Source organism: Atheta coriaria, unplaced genomic scaffold (assembly GCF_025399875.1).
Source record: "Atheta coriaria isolate IRGN ID8LTWV9N9 unplaced genomic scaffold, Caltech_Dcor_3.1 hic_scaffold_4_pilon, whole genome shotgun sequence".
Lineage (NCBI taxonomy): Eukaryota > Metazoa > Arthropoda > Insecta > Coleoptera > Staphylinidae > Dalotia > Dalotia coriaria.
Genome location: NW_027045446.1, coordinates 3,606,324 through 3,625,747, shown reverse-complemented (window position 1 = coordinate 3,625,747; position 19,424 = coordinate 3,606,324). Strand labels below are relative to the sequence as shown.

The 19,424-nt window shown below is 39.7% G+C and overlaps 1 protein-coding gene and 1 pseudogene across 1 annotated transcript; one reads left to right on the top strand and one right to left on the bottom strand.

Annotated features, from left to right (window-relative positions):
- Window positions 1-3,837, top strand: part of LOC135791115 (neurotrimin-like) — a 49,761-nt pseudogene extending 45,924 nt beyond the window's left edge.
- A 6,835-nt stretch (window positions 3,838-10,672) lies between these two features.
- LOC135791034 (methylsterol monooxygenase 1-like) lies at window positions 10,673-13,523 on the bottom strand. Its single transcript, XM_065301345.1, has 6 exons — window positions 13,274-13,523; window positions 12,666-12,844; window positions 11,898-12,146; window positions 11,490-11,673; window positions 11,170-11,342; window positions 10,673-11,067 (listed from the first exon to the last, which is right to left on the bottom strand). The coding sequence occupies exons 1-6, from the start codon at window positions 13,428-13,430 to the stop codon at window positions 10,765-10,767; spliced, it is 1,245 nt and encodes a 414-aa protein (XP_065157417.1). The 5' UTR covers window positions 13,431-13,523; the 3' UTR covers window positions 10,673-10,764.
- Window positions 13,524-19,424: the final 5,901 nt, after the last annotated feature.

Sequence of the window (19,424 nt, the reverse complement as noted above, 5' to 3'; positions counted from 1 at the left end):
CAATTCATATGGTGAACCAGCCGATCGGGCTAGTAGTTTGATGCACAATTGTCGTACGGGCTCCTCATATAAAAATCTGTATCGTTGCCGAGTCGCAGCTGGAACATCTTTTCCGCAATTTTTTCCAATTTCGCATTCTGCTTGCACAACTAGCCACATCACATCACATGCTGAATGAACATGCAGGGTGGAAAAAAGGCGTTCGCTTTGTAGGTAATAGTCGGCCATTAGGATGCAATCATTGGAAAGTTTTCTTCGCAGATTCCATGAGATATTTTTCTTATTCCAAGAAAAATCTACATTTTTGCAAGAGTTTTTGTTGGTTTTTTTTTCTGTGTTGCATGTAAACATGTTTGTAACTATTGGAATACCTGGTATAAATTATGCGGGTCCCTTTCGTGCGCGTTAACCCGTTTAGTCATGATTTAGAGTCCAAAGTATAAACACATGGGCCCACAATAAATATACCAAACTTGGACAAGTGGGGATTAATGCGGCATTACAACTACGTCTGTCAGAAAGTATCTCATGGAGCGTCCTCCAGCAGCAAACCGCATTCGGCCAAATACATTTATCCATTTTTAATTTCTTGTTTGAAAATCGACATATCCCACGCCGGGTTGCGCATTGCTCGCTAGATAACTTAGTACGGGCATTACTTTATCGCTTCTAATATTTTTTACTTTACTACCAGCGAACTTTCGACGTATACATCTCTTTCGCTTTCGCGAGCTTGCGAGGCCCAAATCGTAAAGCATATTTATTATCGCATTCTAGGTGCACGCCGAGCACACGCCTAGCATGAGGGCAAGTGGAGAGCATAAGTCGGACGCATATATTCATGATATATTAATTCAATATCATTCGTTTGCAGTACTTTCAACTTTTTCGCGCTTCTCTTTTTCAGACGTCCTGTGGTTTGCTCTCGCACTCGCGCATCGATTAAATGGAGCGCTATTTCATTTTGTGCTCGGCTGCTTTCTCTATGGGATATTTTCTTTTTTTTTGTGAAAAATCAGATTTTTAAAAAGAAGAGAAAAAGATTTAACCTTAAAAGATTAGAGAAATTTAAGATTATAATGTGGGTTATGTGGCTGGTGGTGGTAATAAAAGCTAAACTGTTTGTGTTTGACTCTGCAGGTGCTAAATACGAGCCAGTTTTGGTTGACAACGCGTACAAGGTGCACATGAAGCTGACGATAAGGGCGGTGGTGGCTGCCGACTATGGCTCCTACAAATGCGTGTCGAAGAACTCGCTGGGTGAAACGGACGGCACCATCAAACTGTATCGTAAGTACTGACACACTTCTAAAGCAATTGCGCAAAATGTCGTTACCTAACATCACCTAACTCTACATCATCTCGTAGTACCAACACACTCGCACCCAACCTAAAAATAAATGTCATTCGGCTTTTTCCTCTAATTTCCTTCAAAACTCGAGAATGCTTCCATGCTGCTTGTCGCGTTGGTGTCACGACACCAACACGGGGCATTTACTACCAAGTGTCGCGACATACTCGTACACGTTTCTCCATTCTCGTTTCTCTGCTTTACTGAACACGCCAGCAACGCAGCTGAAAATGGGCAAAACGTTAAGCGGAAAGCGGCAATCTCTTTCAAACCGATAACAAGACCAGCATGGCGCACACATGCGGCCGTGGCATCCGCTCACCTTCTAACGCATAACAAGCTGATAAAATGCGATTCATAGAAATCGGATGCAATTCACCCGCGCTTTCGTCGGTCCCCATCATCGTTGTGCGCGGGGAGCGTATTGTCGGCACGCAAAGAGCTTCTTCCTTCGTGGAATGCTCTGGACGTGGATCGTCTGTCATCTAAAGAATTGCGCGACACGCGAAAACCCGTCACACGAAGATATTTTTTCTTGCCCGAATAAAAACGAGATTCGATGTTTTTCCGACACGTGCAAGTATTGGCTTGCACTTAGGACACCGTGAGAATTACTTTTTCAACAAGATGCGCTTACAAATTGTGAACTCAAACCCTCACAATACCATATCGAACATTGTACTGCACCAGACTGTTAGATAATTTTCCTGAGATCAAATAAACCGTCAGCATTTGTGAGCCACCCTCACCTGCGAATACAACAAAGATCATTTCGCAAACGCAATCGATGCCTCGATGCCGCTCACGTTCCGCAAGGCTCACCTTAATTAAATCAGGCTTTCTCCATTCGTGCTCTTCCTACTAAATTGTACGCAAACTAAACTAAACTTCAATGTCGAATTGCTCTATGTACACTAACGTTCACCCGCTCATCCATCATCTATTTATGCTTACGCTTACTTTTAATTAAATAACATTATATTATGATTACATTATTAATTGGTTTCCGCAAACGTGCACTCCTTATCATTCTAACTACTCACTTGAACACGCTTGTCAATGATTATTGTTTTTAGACATACCCACACCTTCTACGCAAAAAGTCACCACCAGCACTACGACGACGGCTCCTATTCGGACGACCGTCGACAAAGGTAATCCTTTAATTCACATTGCACGTTTTTAAATGTAAAATTCCTGCTTACAAAAATTTTAAATTTTAATGATGATATAAACAAATGATTCTTTTTTGACAGCAGCAGATGTAGTCAAACAACGTGGAAGGCAAAAGATCCATCTGTTGATATAAGCAGCAATGAAATTTACGATCCTGTTGCTACAAAAGAAAGAGGTAAAAGTTTGGCAATTTTTATAATCCTGTAAATATTTCTTGCGTTGAATTACATTGTCGTTTATGTATGCATTCGTAAACCGCATGCCCTATATTTTCCGCATGAATAACTATTTTCTCTCGAATGAATAAATGTAACAACATAACTAAACTATAAACTCTATTGTGTCTTTCCAACATCTCTTATTATGCTTATCTTTCTTGCTAGTTCTTGCTGTGGGCGCTGCCAGGCTGTCGGCGCGCTTTTCACATCAAATAATGATTCTTGCAAAGTGTATAATGCATCATTGTGTCCTGTGCTCTATGCAGATTTGCGTCTACGCAGCAATCCGAGTGACTCCAGTCGCGAAGAGCTGTCCGCCGCCTCCGATGACGAGTTTACCTTTCCATCGTCGCAGCCGTCTCTCATCGCAGCTCGGCAACAGCTCGCTCTTCCATTATTAATCCTAACGATCCTCCTATTGTAAATATAAATAATTTCTTCAGCCGAGACAACACCGCTGAATAATCCACGACCATGAGAGTTAACAAAGCGCCTAAAAAATCAGCAAGAAAATCGGCGAAAGATGAATGTAAAATTTATACATACTTAACAAAATTTGACCTTGATTCCAATCTGAAAAGGGTAGATTAATAATACATTATACATTACTTTTTTTTTGTTATAAAAAAATACCAACAAAAAATAATTAAGAGCAAAAACATGGTTTATATTTTATCAAGACGCATTATATTAATTAAAATATGAGTATACCTAAGTAGAAGAGGAGATAAATGTTTGTGTGTAATATACAGTACGTTCCTGCGCCGAAGGTAAGCGCACATGAACTTAGGCATAAATTGTATTGTGTAAATACTAAGATATCAGATAATTGTGTTGACCTAAAGAAAAGTGAGATTTTAATAGTGTGGGAGGAGCAACCGATGCTGATGACGCGCAACGCTTGTAAAATATCAAATTTTCGATTATTTTTTTGGACTCAGTTCATGTTTACAGTTAAAGATGTATAAAGGATGATATCCTTTATTATATACTTACGAGAGAGACTGAAATTGCGTGTATAGATATGAATACAAAAGTTTCGGTTTCAAATGTCGCCAATTTAAATTAATAAAAATGTTATGCCTGTGTAAACTGGTGAATTTTTATTTTAAACAAATTTATTTTGCAGAAACTTAAAAATGTTTACGGTAAGTTAATTTTAAGGTTTTTAAACCGCTAGTTGGGGAGTTGATTCGCTTGTTTGTCGTGTTTTATGCGTGAACGTTTGCCAAAAACAATAACGCAGTTAGTAAATATATAAACAGCACGAATAAAATAATAATTCACTTAAATTGCGCGCGCCAATGCGCGTCGAAAATATAGTGCAAAACGCATTAGCCAATTAAACCGTCTGCAAATTTATGCCTTTTTGCGCGCCACTAATTCACTGGCAAAACCAGCACACTATAACGACTACACACCGCGCTCGGCAGCAAACAGAGCACAATGCCCAAAACGCAAGCGGCGCAGAACCCACCAACGGTTAACAATGCCGAGCATCAAACGAAACAACCCGGCGTTGCGATTGCGAAATTGCGCTGTTCGGGGCATTGCATCGCACAGCGCAAATACGACGTTTACATTAGTGCCTTTTGTTTGTGCGAGAACCGTGCGAATCGACGAGCGCGCCGACAGGACGAGACTTCAATTCAAATGGCGCGAGGACTAAGCGCGGAGGCTAAGAACACAACGAAGCGGGCGTCGAGCGAAGATTGCCCGGCTCACGGCATGCGCAACATGGTGGCGGCAACCGCAGGAGGTCCTTTTGATATTCATTCTATCTGCGATCTTGGGGCGCGACAACACCCTCGAAGGCCGGCATTAGGCGACGCTCGACACGGCACTATTTACCGGTAAACCTCTCTAGATAAATTGAAGATTTGCGAGTATAATTAGAAGTTAAATCTGCGCGTACGAGAGACTGCGTTGTAACTGATTGAAGCCGATATATCAAAAGGCTGTTGATTTATATGCAAATTGCGAGGATCAGCCCGAAATTTCTGGCGTACGCACATATTCACTTGGAGAGAGCGATGAAGAAGCTGCTTTGTTTCATCCCGCAGCGACGAGCTCTGTCATAAATCATAAATTCTGACGTTTGCAATCGTAGACACGCAATTATTAAGCTGACGAGTAATGTTCGACATCAGTAAACTCAGCGTGTTTGATAACACAACGTTTAACATGCGTGAATTATCGAAAGAGAAAAAATTCACGCATTGCAATTAATGTTTATTGTTTCGTGGAGTGTTTGTTGCTTTGTTCAATTGGCAGGTACAATTTATTGGCCATTATGCGCATTTGAGGTGGCTTTTCATGCAATTATCCAGCGTGACAGGCGAGCTAAGCTCTCATGAGCATGCACAAAATATGCATAGCTTGCATTAATGAGTTCGACACAACGCAACATAAACGAGCCATCAAATCAAAATTGCGTAATTACACCGAACAACATCCAACAACAATTTCCATGTAAGTACAAAATTTTACGCGTATTATCTGAAAGCTTATCAGAGTAGTAAAAAATGTGAGCGTTTTTTTTTTACATATACCAATATGAATACAAATGGGTGGCGTTTAAGATGCTCGCACATAAAGCTCTGAAGAGGATGCCAACAAAGCAACAAAGTTCCCAACAAATAACTTGTTCGCCGAGCGCGACAAACGCGCCAAGCGCCAATATAAAGTTGACATCAGCTCTGTTAGAAAATTGCCGCTCCACTCATTCCACTTCAATCCACACTCACACACGCCACGCGCAGGCACAGGAAGTTGATGCGGGAGTTACGTTATCGACAGCGTACACCAACAACACCGCGTATATAACATGATTATGAAGTAAAGCCGAGTTAAAAATTCTAAACATGCCAATGCTGCGCGGTTTACCGCGAGAGAGCAGCCGAGCGCGTAAGAAAGCGGAAGGATAAACGCAGAGAATGCATTCAGGCGAAGCCATTATTAACCGCGGGCATTTCATGGCGCGCCTCCACCACAGAGCTAACGATTCGCTACGTCGCACACTCCAAATATGTCATTAATATTTAATGGGTCTTAAAATCTATTATTGAAAACCATAAAGTAACTCTTCTTTTATTATGGCCCGTGCCGAACGAGCGATGAATCTTGCGAATGGTATTGCGATGTGCAATACGCGCATTCGATCTTGCTGTTCGCACACAACGCCTCTCTTGTTTTTATTGTCTTTCCACCACGCCTCGCCGCCGACGTATTGTTTTCGAACGCGCGCGCGATATAAAGTCTCCGCCACTCCAATGAAATGAAAAGAGGAAATAAAAGCATTGTGTCGCAATCGCTTGAAACTGGATTTGGTTTGGCATTAAAACGATCGCGACCGTTATAAAGCCTTTATAAAAAAAGAGCGAATCGTTTTATAAGCGAATGTAAAAATTGTCGTAAAATTTGTACGCTGGACATGCTGTATGCTCACGCTCGATGAGAAAATAATCGGAAGAAGATTAATGTAATTTCCGCTTTTCGCATTCCTCTGAGGATGAACCCATAACGACCAATAAATCATATCAGGATCAATCACGACGAGCATCCTCTCCTGGACGTCTCTATTCGACGATTCATTTACTATTGCCCGTCTGAATTTAGTGAAAAAATCTGCTAGAAAGAAACTCTACAAGTTTTTGGATAAGGAAAAAAGCCATGGCCGTTTGTTTAAATCTCAATGGATTTGTTGTCATTTGAGTCTCGGAGGTTAGAATCGTGGGCTAGTCATCGTTAGCCCGGTTAGCCACAAGACCGGAGTGGCTGCCGGCTCCCATCTCGGCCCTTTAGTGGACTTTAACGGTGTTAAAGACTTAATTTACAAAACGTTTACGAAAACATTCGCCCGAAAGTTACGCCGACGTAAATGACCAAAGTTGGTCGGAGGGATCCTTCGCGCTATGATAAATTATTAAAATCGCGCGCGGAGCTTAAAAGGGGCGAATTAATTTAATTTCGACTCGTGGCACGCACCACTCACTAACTTCAACTGCAGGAAGTGAAAAAGCAGGAGGAACAGCTTGCCCATCAACATAATATAGAAAAATAAAATTATAATGAAATGTCGAAAAATTTGTTATTTTTCATCACCGATATAAAATTTATTTTAACACATTTTCCTCTTTAAAGAAATTTTTTGCAATAAACAGGATTGAAATTCCCACGCATCAATTTTTACTAGATTCTGTTGTCCTGATGTTTCACTATATGCGTCCGGTAGCGTCATCGCACCGGAAGCAACCATCGGCGATAATATTGGACATCCGGCATTAAAGTGTCCCGTTCGGTGATATGTAGTCTGCACGCTAAACAAAACGCCGCCCCAAGCGACGTAAAATAAACTAAACAATACGCGTCGATAAATTATCGACTAGGAAGGGCTTCGTTTCGCTTCTGAGACATCAGTGCGTTGCAGGATTTAGAAAATAATTATATATTGCGATCAGGATTTGCTTAACCGCATCGTCTTTAGTCGAAGCAAGAAAAAACTCATCCATTGTTAAATGTCCCAGCTCCTGTTCGAAATTGTTGAGGCGTTAAAATTTGATTTACTCGCCCAACTTGTTATCCTGTTCGATGCACGTTAACTATTTGTCATGCATACGTTTCTGAGCGCGGACGCAAAGTAAAAGGACTTAAAAGATATCGATAAATTTCCTCTCCGGCTCTAATCAAACTTGAATCATAAATTTTAAACTTTAAAGTGAATAATGTGTGTGTGCAAAATATGCGTTGATGATTATTCAATACTGTTTTTGTTGAAGGTTTCGTTTAACCGCAATGCACGAAAGGTGAAAATGCAAAAAGAAGAATTAGGTGCGAGGAAATTTAGGGTTAGTTAATTGTATTTCCTGAAATGCCTCAGTTTCCTGTGGGAGGTGTGTCCGTGTGGGTTTTACTCCAGCCGGTAATGCTTCATATATACCGTGGGCAACAAACTACCCGGAACTCAAACACCAACAAGCCTTAAATCAGTTTTGCAATTACAAAACTTTAATCAAGTTGTGGCTATTTTATTCAAGCCCATCAAAACTTGCAACAAGTGTTTTGATGAAAATCCAAAATTCGGACTGAAGTTAAAAGTCAGAGTATACAGTGTTGATACTTTTGATATCACTTTGTATTTGCCGGTGGTATCTATACTGTAAACTAGAGGTAGTTTTGTACAAAGCCCTCAAACTAAACGCTCTTTGTTCGACGAAAGCATCTACGCAAACCGGGCGTCGGGGCCGAACACACAACCTAACGTAATTTAACGCAATCGATGCCGAATTGTGGAATTTAAGTAAATAGACTTGTACTCCTGAAAGCAAATTCGATATGGGTATACAACGACTCGAAGCGTAACAATTCCCAGGCATTACCTACTTGAAAACGTCAAAAAAGCCGAAAAAAAGTGCGCAAATGTAAACGAGCGCAATGAGTGAATTGAAAAACGTTTCTCGACGTGGCGATAAAAAAGGAAATAAGACGCTTAAAAAGGCTGCAACAACGTCAAATGATAAAATTGTTTGATGAAGTGCGAGCGTGATGATGATGATTACTCCATTCGCAGCCGTGCGCGCCACGCGCGTTGATGAAGAAGTCATAACGTCGCATCGCTGAGCTGGCAGCAAGTCGCATACCGCCTGCCGCCGCCAGGCGCAATGGAAAATTTTCGTTTTGGTAATTAGCAGATTTGTACGCTGCGAAGACGGAATATTCCAACTGCGTGGCGGTCGCGGACGAAACTTGCTGGAAGCCTGGAGACGTGATTACTTACGAGGAAACTTTGCATTTAAATTTCAGTCGGCGCGCGTTGCAGCAGCCACCTCTACTAACCGAGTCTATTTTCGCAAAATTATTATATCGATTGAAATATATATTCATAACGGTGCTTCGGCCATTAAAACTCACGATACGGGTATGCGCTCTTTTACCACTCCCCACTATCAAGAAACAACTATTCGTACTTGCGTTATTTTTCGCTCGTGTGCGAAGCAAATTGAAATTCAACGCGTATAACTTTTGTTTTATTTCGCTACACATACAAGTATAGCCATCTAGGAACGATGGCAAGTAATGTTCGTAATCAACTTACGAACGTTCAGATAAATTGGCGCCCGTAACAACTCCAACACTTCCTCTCATCACGCGCACATGTTGATAGCAAACGATAAGGTTTCTCGATCATTTTTCTCTCTCTCATGCACACACGTCGACGTGTACTTATTTTAATTCAACCGCATCACGATTGCCCGCAGTGGCGATGGGATGAATTTCCAATCTAATTCTTCGAAAGCAAATATAAACCGAATCACGCGATGAACAAACACCGAACGACTCCGCGCGCCACGCGCGCTTATCACGCGATCTCGACTCTCAATCCGACGTGCATCCTACACTCGACAACCATCGCCCACATCGACACTATCGACGCCGTCATCGTGATCGTGCACTTCGAGCGGTGTAACGATGCTGTCGCTGTAATGTTGTCAGACTCAGTATTGTAACAACCTTCCAGCCCACCAACACAACCTCAGGGTAAACCCGCGTGGATCGGCACGTTTCGATCCAAGATCGAGGCGTTGGGGTGTCGTGGCGCACCCCCATTCTGTAAATCGGAAGTGTCGTGACAGCTATCCGATTATCCAATCACGAACCGTATTTATGTGCCAAAACAAACTACTTTTAAACACCGGTTAAGTTAGATTGATCCCGATGCGATCGAGCGCCCCGCGGCAAGGAAGGGACCTCGCGTGACTGACGACTACCCCGTGGCGCCGTTAGAAAATATTGATTCCCTTTGTTACGTGTCAATTCGAGTTGCGTTTTGGGCCCGGTGCTAGCACACATCATTACTACACCATATTTCGATAAGATCCATCAATCGCTATTACACTACTCACCCTGATCATTTTCTACCGAGTGTAACTGTAATTTTATTCCGTCTGTAGCATAACTTTTCCGAGGGCATAAAGTTGGTTATACCTAATGCTTTTTATGATTTTTACGGTTACGATGACAGCGCCCGGTTGAAAATTGTGTCGCTCGAAGGGGCAGAGGCGCGGCACGCGCACTTTAAATGATGTGCCGCATGAAACTCATCCGTTTTCATGCCGCCGCCTATTAGTAGGCGCCCATTAACCTTTTATTGCGCGGAGAGGCGGGCGGCTGCGACGACACTTTTGATATTCCACAAGAAATAACAAAGCGTTTTCGGCGTCGGCGTGGTGTACGTACGACATAATGAAGGTGTTTACATGCGGCCGCTGTCGACCGGCAGTGTCATTGCCGTCGTGTGCGCGCGCTCGGATAATTAGCAAGCCGCTGAATGTCCGCTCTCATATAGATGCCCGCCTGGCTCTTCATTATCGAGAAGGGCCTGCTCCTCCTATTAGTGTGCTAACAAATGATGTCGTATTATATTATCCACGCAAACATTCCAGGCATGCAAAATGTTTTCCTTTAAAAACAAATGCTTTACAATAAAAAAATGCAACTTGTAAAAACCTAATAAATCTGTATATACGCGCGTAAAGTTACAATGTATAAAAATGATCTGCTTTATCAAGATTAAAGCAATTAAAACGACGAGCGCGATGCGCGCGCGCAGTAGTCATGAAAAGCCCCCCGCGTATAATTTAATTAGGATGCAAGGCATTGTTGTAAAACTACCGTAAAGAACTAATGCGGGAAATTGTGCATGCTACATTTTTCTGCGCGGCAGCTGCACCAGAGATACTGACCCGACGGAGTAGATAAAACCGTATAAAATGTTACGTCCGCTCGCTCGCGAGACAGCGCCCGCTTTATGGATCATAAAACCTAACACTAAAACTCAGAATGTATCAAACTATCGATTTCATCGGGGGCCGTTGGGAGACATCTCAAAGATGTCACTGTCCATGAACTACCCTCAAAAACAAAACAAAAACAACGATTGCTATATTAACAACGCGCATTTGCAAAATTGAAAGTTTTACAGTTTTCACGACTTTCAAAATATCAAGCGCAAATACATGGTTAATTCTTCTTAGTAGACTTGGATTTTTTGGCAGCTGAATTAGGAGTATTTACGTTGTTCTTTTGTGCCTTAACGGCTTTCGTACTTTTTGCCTTCTTGGCGGAACCATTGGTCGATTTCAAGTCGTTGTTAGTCAATTTGAAGTCCAATTCGTTGCTGCGATAGGCAAGCGGATTCTCCGACAATCTCTCCTTGATGTCCGCGTCGAGCTCCTCGTGGGTCACCTCGCTGATTGCCTTGCCGCGACCGTAATATATATCTTCGGTGTAAATCCGATCCTTTCGCCTGTAGGTCCCGTGCAGCTGGAAGTGTATAAAGTGCATTGAGTCATGAAACGGGGCGTGTAGGGTTCATAGGACTATCTAAAGCCTCTCGAAGGTGGCGAGAATGAAGGAAGCGCTTACTTTATCCCATATGAAGCAGTTGAAGCCAAAGTTAACATGGAAATATTGGTGATGATTGTCATGGAAGATCGCGTCGGGTTGCCACGGTTGCCACCAGTACGCTTTGAAATTCACTCCGGAGTGATCGATGATGCCGTGATAATACACGTAGATCTGAATGGCGTAGTAGGGAACTGAAACATATCGGTAAATACAATGTGGTATAGAAATGCGTTATAGCCTAATACGGATTAATATGTTTAATGATTGAAAATGTAGGCTAACACCTTGTTAGTGACATCAAATGAGCTCGTTAGGCTGTTTGCTGTGGTACTACTTACGCCAGTGCACAGGAAGGACAAATAGTGGCACTAGATACGTCGATTGTATGTGGAGACTTTCCACTGGATGGATGGCGGTTACCGAAAACGCAGTTGGTTGTTTGTACTTGTGGTGAAGCTTATGGAAGTGTTTGTAGAGGAATGGCGTATGGTACAATCTGTGTATCAGATACGTTATGTAATCCTATTAACAAAATAGACACATAATTAATACGCATTCCGTCCTTTTGGCGACGGGATTGTTGGTCTTCGCCTCCGCATTATGTACACATTAAATTAATTAGTGTACAATAGACTGCTGCGCAATCATCTTTGAAAAATAGCTTCTAGATCTCACGATTCATGCATGTTTGCTTTCAAATTGCAAATTTGCTCATCACTGGCTCATTGTTGAAGTTGGGAGCTTACCTGATAGATGAATACGATTGGCACTTGCAGCAGATTCCACCACCACGGATAATCGCCGAAATTATAATAAACGGTGCTGTATCCGCCGTTGCTGATGTAACAGCTGACTAATGCCGACGCCGAGCTGTTCACCAGCAGAGTAAAGCTGCCGAACAGAATTTCATGCAGCTCCAATTCAGGCGAAAGCCACTTCTTCGGCTGGCATTTCCATTCCTCGGGGCGATCCCGTTGTCGCACGTAAAAGTACCACTGAAAGCAAATACAATAAAATGTCACCTTTTCTTATTGCCAACGACCTCGCGACATCCACATAGCATACGATTATCCATGCATAGAAACAAGCTCTAAAATTTTACGAGCCGCACTCTCCATCGCCACTCTAACGTTGCTTGTATGTTTTTTTTTTGCATGGCAGGTTTTTGCTCATTGTTTTATCGCGTCTTTTCGTCGCCTCGGCATGTTTACACCACGGCATCGGCACGTAGTCGCTGACGGACGACGACAAATGTTTATGTGACCATCGTAAAAGGCAATTTGCACCTTTTGGTGCCGAAGAGTTTACTACAACTTTAGAGCCAGCGCCGGAGGCGGCCATCCTTTCCATTTTCGCGGGGTGCCATCTTTTTTTATTTTTCGAGCATATTGCTTTCGGAAGCGGAATACTTCGATATCTTAGGTCGTGCCACCCGAATATTGCCTCAGGTATGCTTGTTTGTTCAAACAGAAAGAAATGTAACTTAACGATGTCATTGACTATGCGTAACTCACGTGTAGGAAGCCTCCGATCACGAAATAGATAGTGTAGGAAACAATGACGGCGCCCAGCCAGAAACCCCATAGGTTTGCAAAGCGTTTCTCCCAGATGTCGGACCAATGTTCCAGAATTGCTTTCTGGTTGAAGTAACCGAATTGCTTTGCAATATGCACGGATATATTCAGCCATTCACCTATAAAAACCCAAATTATTTATGTTATTGAAATATACTTCCGATGTAAAACATAAAATTTTTATCAAATAAAGTAAATAAACAACTTTGAATACAGAATACAAAATACGTTATTATAAAATAGTAATATGATTTAGGTCGTTTCAAAACAACAAGTATAGTGTGATACATGTTTTTCTGTTGTTGGAAAACTGAAATTGTGAAAGAACCAGGGCAAAGTCGCCGGCAAACAATGAAAAGCAATGTTTTGAGGGGAACGTACGATATTTACGAGTTCCTTTCTATTTGAAACACAATAACCCGAAAATCCATAGCAACCGGAACCCAGATCATTGACCACTGTTTGATTTTTCTTTAAAACAGTATCACAATGCAACAATGAATAAAAAAATCAAGCACCAATCAAAAGTATACAAAATAATTACATACCGTTGATTGAAAGACCAAGTAAACAAATTGCTATCGTGGCCACTATCTTCGACACAAAACTTGGCAGTTTTGACCAACCGGTATCCAAACTATCACTGTATTTCTCCGCCCAGCGCACTGCCATTGGATCATTTGGAACTTTCTTCGCTTTGGCCATTATTAGTAACACTATTTCTTAGCAATAATTTAGAAACACCTCTGACCGCGGTACGAAAGTACCGAGACTCAGTACGCTTCATCTCGGAAATATATAGTATCGAAGTCTCAAACGCAAAAAATTATCTCAAGTGCCCCAGCTGTTCATTAGCATATTACATGTTAATCGCTGTTATCAATCAAATTACACAACAAAGTTCGTGGATTATGTGTTGTTAGACGTTGAAAACCTATTAATAGTGTACATATCTTTTTGGGCAAGCATTTGAATGTCTGATTGAGATTAATCATCATTCAGATATTGAGATAAGAGATTACACATAACATAACAAGCTTTTGATGTTATCAAAACAAATATTTGTACGTTGTGATACATGTATGTCCATCTGTTGTGTTTCTGCTGTACTATTCCGTGTTCAGCGTGCTAGAATGGTCCTGGTAGCGGCATCTATGTTCCTTTCTTGAAAATATCCTTGAATTCAACGGAGTGGGAGAGCGAGGTCATTTGTAAAAGTCCTGCTGGCGTGCAGGTGGCACCAGTGATACTATGGAAAATATTTTCACCCACAGTTTGAATGCAAATGCGAAAACAAATGAGTGTTAATTCCTCGGCTCCGTAAACTCCGAAAGTCGTAACATAAAATATAAAACCGTTTTATGCTGCGCTGGCCTCGTTTCTATGAATAATAATACAATTAAATTTTTATTCCGTTTTAACACAGACTCTAAAAGTGAGTCATAATTAAATACGCTCAGATTGCAGATAATCGCCGTTGCTGCCTGCACGGATATGCGAAGAGTTTCGCAATTTTTAACGAGGTTTTCTCGCATCCGAAAATGCATGCACACGACACAACGATATGTACATATTCATACCTGCTCGTTTAAACGAACGTTTTATGGAGTTATAAATTCGTGTAACAAATGCGCCATGAAATTAAATCCGCTGCCGGGCGCGTTCGGTGCTAAATTTGCACGCACAGAGGAAAAGACCCGAAGAGTTTTGGAAAAGTTTCAACCGTACAAAACAGCTTTTCGACTGGAATAAAACGTTATTGAAAAGACTCGAGTGAATACAGTCGCTATGCGAGTATATTGATAATGTTTGAAAGTTTTTAGTTTCGGCGCAACGCACAAATTTAAAGTCAATTATTGATCGGCGTCGCATATCAAATCGGATACCCATTGTAATCGGGTTCAAAGCGCGTTGGTACGAAGATCAATTGATGCGCCGATACATTCGAAGCAAGTTGCTGTAAAAAGTCGGCAGACGACGAATGCAACAGTGAAGAGAAGTGTGTGTGTGTGTTCCAAGAGAAATGTTGGAGGTTGGAAGTTGGAAGTCGGTTCGTTCATTCATTGCAAATTCAGCTAGGCCGGAAGATTTATTGGATCGCTTTGATTTAAATCGCGATCGGTCGGGCGTTCTTCTTCGTCGGCGCGTTCTTATTGAATGTGTCGGCGCTTTGTGCTGCAATACGACGCCGCAATCGAACGGAAATGTTCGGAAAACTTGCTGCAAACAAGTGCACTTACCTCACAGAGTCGGCTGAATAAAATTTATGAAAATTTTAACTTCTATATATCTCTATTCGTGATTTAGTTGAAATTTATTTGCGAGCCGGGAAACATTTAGAATCGTGTGTGCGTGTGTGTGTATTTGCATCTTCTGATGTCGACAGATTTGTTGAAAGCACTTACGAGCATATGAATGGCAGGCATTTATTAATAAATCTCTTCGAACGCTGTCGAAACGTTCGCTCGTACGTTGGCGCGATTGCGAATGGCAATTTGTTATGCCGCGGGAAGCACATAACAAGTTTACGACTGCCGCTTTAATAATGAACACCATTAAAAGTCAAACGTGTAATATTCATTATGTGCTGTAAAAATGAACGCGCAATTAATTATGTTTGTCTTGCCGTGGTTGGCACGAAATAGGCATAATAAAAAGCGAATTAAAAACACAAAGCTATTCATCTCGAAATGGCTAATTAATTTTATTGTTAGAGATAGATTAGTGTATGCAAATGTTTGGCAACGCTACAGTATTTAGGTTATATGATTGCGAGTATACAAACGCGATCGGCTTCTTTGATGACTGACCAAGCCTGTCAGAAACACACAATCGACTCTCAATCATACACCCCATAAAAGTGAAGAGTAGGTGAATGAATCCACTATTTTATCAAAATAAACTCATTATATGTGATTTGCGCTCTGTCACTAACCAAATAGCAGTTTTTATCAATTTATATTGACTTTGTCTTATTTTACGCTTGGAGTAAAATCAAAAAAGTAAAAAATATTTAAATAAATCATCTAGTTATGTGATTGATTAACAGATATTATAAAATATATTCTAAATAATATAATCTATAACTATCCACGCTCGATATATTAAATTCAATAATGCTAATTCAATTTAATAATGCTGTTCATTGAAATCCGTGTCCTTGCGAACGATTACAGGTAGACGGCAATCCCGCCATTCAATTGAAATTTTTGAGACAAAAATTAACATGGCGGAAAGAAACTCCAAAAAAATTAAATAGTTCACGAGATATATGGTGTTTTCCACATTATGTTTTCAATTTTTTTTGAAAATTGCTCATTTTTAAAGTGCATTTTAGGGCACTTTTAAAAGGGCTAGGGGGTTGGATATATTAGCGTCGTGTTGAGGAACTCCCGAACTTTGACATGGGAAAAAGGAACTCCAAAAAAGCCAAACAATTCACGAGATATAGGGTGTTTTCTACACTATGTTTTCAATCTTTTTAAAAATTGCTCATTTTTAATGGGCATTCCAGGATACTTCTGAAGGGGCTAGAAAACAGAAGAAATATGCATCGTCTAGACTCTAGAGGAACTCTTGATCTATAACATGGCGGTGACAAAATCATAAAAAGTCGTCCATTCGTTTATGAGATACAGTGTGTTTTCCATACCATGTTTTCAATATTTTTTTAATTGCATTTCCGGAAGTGCTAGAAGTCTTATAGAGCATCTTATAGAGAGACTCTCGAACTTTAATATGACAGTGAGAAACTTTAAAAAAATTAATTAATTCACAAAATACAGAGTGTTTTTCACATCATGTTTTCGATTTTTTTGAAGAATGCCAATATTTAAAGGGAGTTTAAGAGCACTTTTAAAAGGGGTAGAAGATTGAAAATTATACTTGGGGCAGAGGGGTTCTAGAGCTTGAACATGGGTATAAAAAATTGAAAAAACTCAATTAGTTCGGATAATACAGCGTGTTTTCCATACTATGTTTTCAAATTTTGTGAAAAATGTCAATTTTTAAAGGGCAATTCGAAGGAATAAGAAGATCTATAACAGTTAATTAGTTCAAAAGATACAGGGTGATTTCCACACCATATTTACATACTTTGTGAAAAATGCTACTTTCTAGGAAACATTTTAGAGCATATTCAGGAGGGCTAGGAGGTTGGATATGTATGCATCGTGTAGGGGAACTATCTAACTCTAACATGTCGGTGAGAAACTGTAAAAAAGACTATTAGTTTGCGAGATACAGGGTGTTATTTTGCAAACCACAACCAAAACGAAATTTTGCAGTGGTACTCGTACGATAAATCTCTAGCAAAAGCAACGTGCCGAAACCAGGGATTGAACCAGAGACATTTTGATCTTCAGAATAAGGCTCTCCCAACTGAGCTATTTCAACTTATTGACAAATGATTGTAGCAATTTTACTACACAAATCATTGTTTTTATACAAATAAGAAATTTATAATTCTAAACTACATTTTAAATCAAAGACACTCGAATTAATTTGGAGTGATACTGGATGGCAGAATGATACAGCTTGCTTTTAAATTTTTGAGTAATGGCAATTTATAAAGTCATTTTAAGGCACTTCCAAAAGGTTTTGAGGGTTTAATCAAACTGTAAATAGAATAACAGAATTTTTATAGTTTCTGTTATTCAATACCTTCACTCACACATCACAAACATGCACGATTGAATAAACAAATAGTCGAATTTAAATAGTACTTTTAAGAGCATTCCAAGATGTCGCTAGGATGTCCTTTTTGACTAAAAATATTCCCGCGAGTTTACCACATCGTTCTTGTAATGTTTTGTAAACATTGACTATCGTAGCAGCGGATTTTATCAACTCACGTCCACTTTATCACATTTCACGCTTGAAATGTCAAGTGAATCAATTAAAAATAATAAAAGTAAAGAATATGTGAATGAATTTACTATTTTATCATAAAGAATTATGTGATTTGCGCTCTGTCACTATCCCAATAGCAACTTTTATCAATTTACATTGATTTTATCTTATTGGGCGCTTGTAAAGAATATTTAAATAAAAGTTTTACGATTAATTAACAGATATTATGTAGTATACGATGCGATTTAAATGTAAATAATATAAACTTTGACTATTTTTGCTTAGTTTGTAGATGTTCAATTTAATAACGTTGTTCAAAAAAATCTGTGTACTTGCGAGCGATTACAGGTACACCTCTGCAACGCCATTTAATTCTATGCACGATCGGTTATCAAATGCCCGATTCAATAACCCAAACAGTCGATTTTAAACTGAACTCTTAAAAATATTCAAAGATGTCGCTAGAATGTCCGTTTTATCTAAAAATACTTCGTGATAAACCGCTTCATTAACAACTAACATTTGACATATCAAATTATTGAAAAATATCGTATAATACCTATATACAAACTAATTACAATATTTCAAATTGTGACATGTCAGTTTGTTTAAAATTTTATTGAGTTGTTGTGTCGATGTTTACACTGGTGTGATGTAATTAATTAAAATTTTATGGCGTCCGCGCGCCCGCGAATGAAATGTTAACATCCAATTGCCATTAATATGTTGGTTTTTTCAACATTCGTATAAACGTACCTATAGACATATTTAGCATAACATATATTCATGTGAGTGCGTTTTATTCATTATTCGATTCCATTAACCGAAGTCGAACACGGCAATCTACATATGCAAATGGATATCATTATAAAACGGGAATCGATGCAAACGGCATTAATTAATCGAAGTTATAGGAAAATAATTTATAAAATATTTCACATTCTACAAGGTGTTTTAATTATTTCACATTTTATTGAGTCAAACATGAAACAGATGGCCGTGAGCACACTAAAAACGTCTAAAATAAATATTTATTTCATTCGGCATTCATCTTATTTATCGCAAGCGTTCGTATAAAGATGATGTTCACAGACTTTTATTACGACATCATTTTTAATCGTCTTCTACATTAAATAATGTATAAATATTCTGTATATTCCCATTAAATTCTCAGAATAAATATGCCAAACGAACTGTTTGAATTGAATATAGACATATCTAAACATCTTTATGGATTTTGTACCGATACGAATAATTATGCATATAATCGTGAGATATACAGGGTCAACTGGCGAATAAAAATTCGTATTTATTGCCATTAATTAAATTTATATGCAAATCATATATAATCGACAATAAAACCGCGTAAAATTCTACAAAACGATAAGCTAACGCAAAGAATGCGTCGTAAAAATGTTAATTGCATGCGGAATTGATAGCTTCCACCAAAAATCGACACGTTTAAAATTCATCGACGTCAGGAATGAATTACGAGCAAAAAATGTCCGGCACATGATTCTAATTTATGTGTGTGACTGCTAATGGAATTGATAAAAACAATACATAAACATGTCATAGGCTAATGTATTAACCAAATACCCTGTATGCACGTGTATTCACGGTATATTATTAAATGTTATCGCAGGAAAGCGAATGCAAATGCGCGAAAATGTAAAACTGCGAAGCGTATGTTGGCGCGCAATTTGCAAATTAAATTAATACGGCTGCGCGTGCGAACGTGCGCGCTTGCAAATTAAGCAAAAATGATAATTAATAGCATAATAATATAAAGTATTCGCGTAATGCGCATTGTAAATGATGGCACTTATTACGCGAAGCCGCTGATAC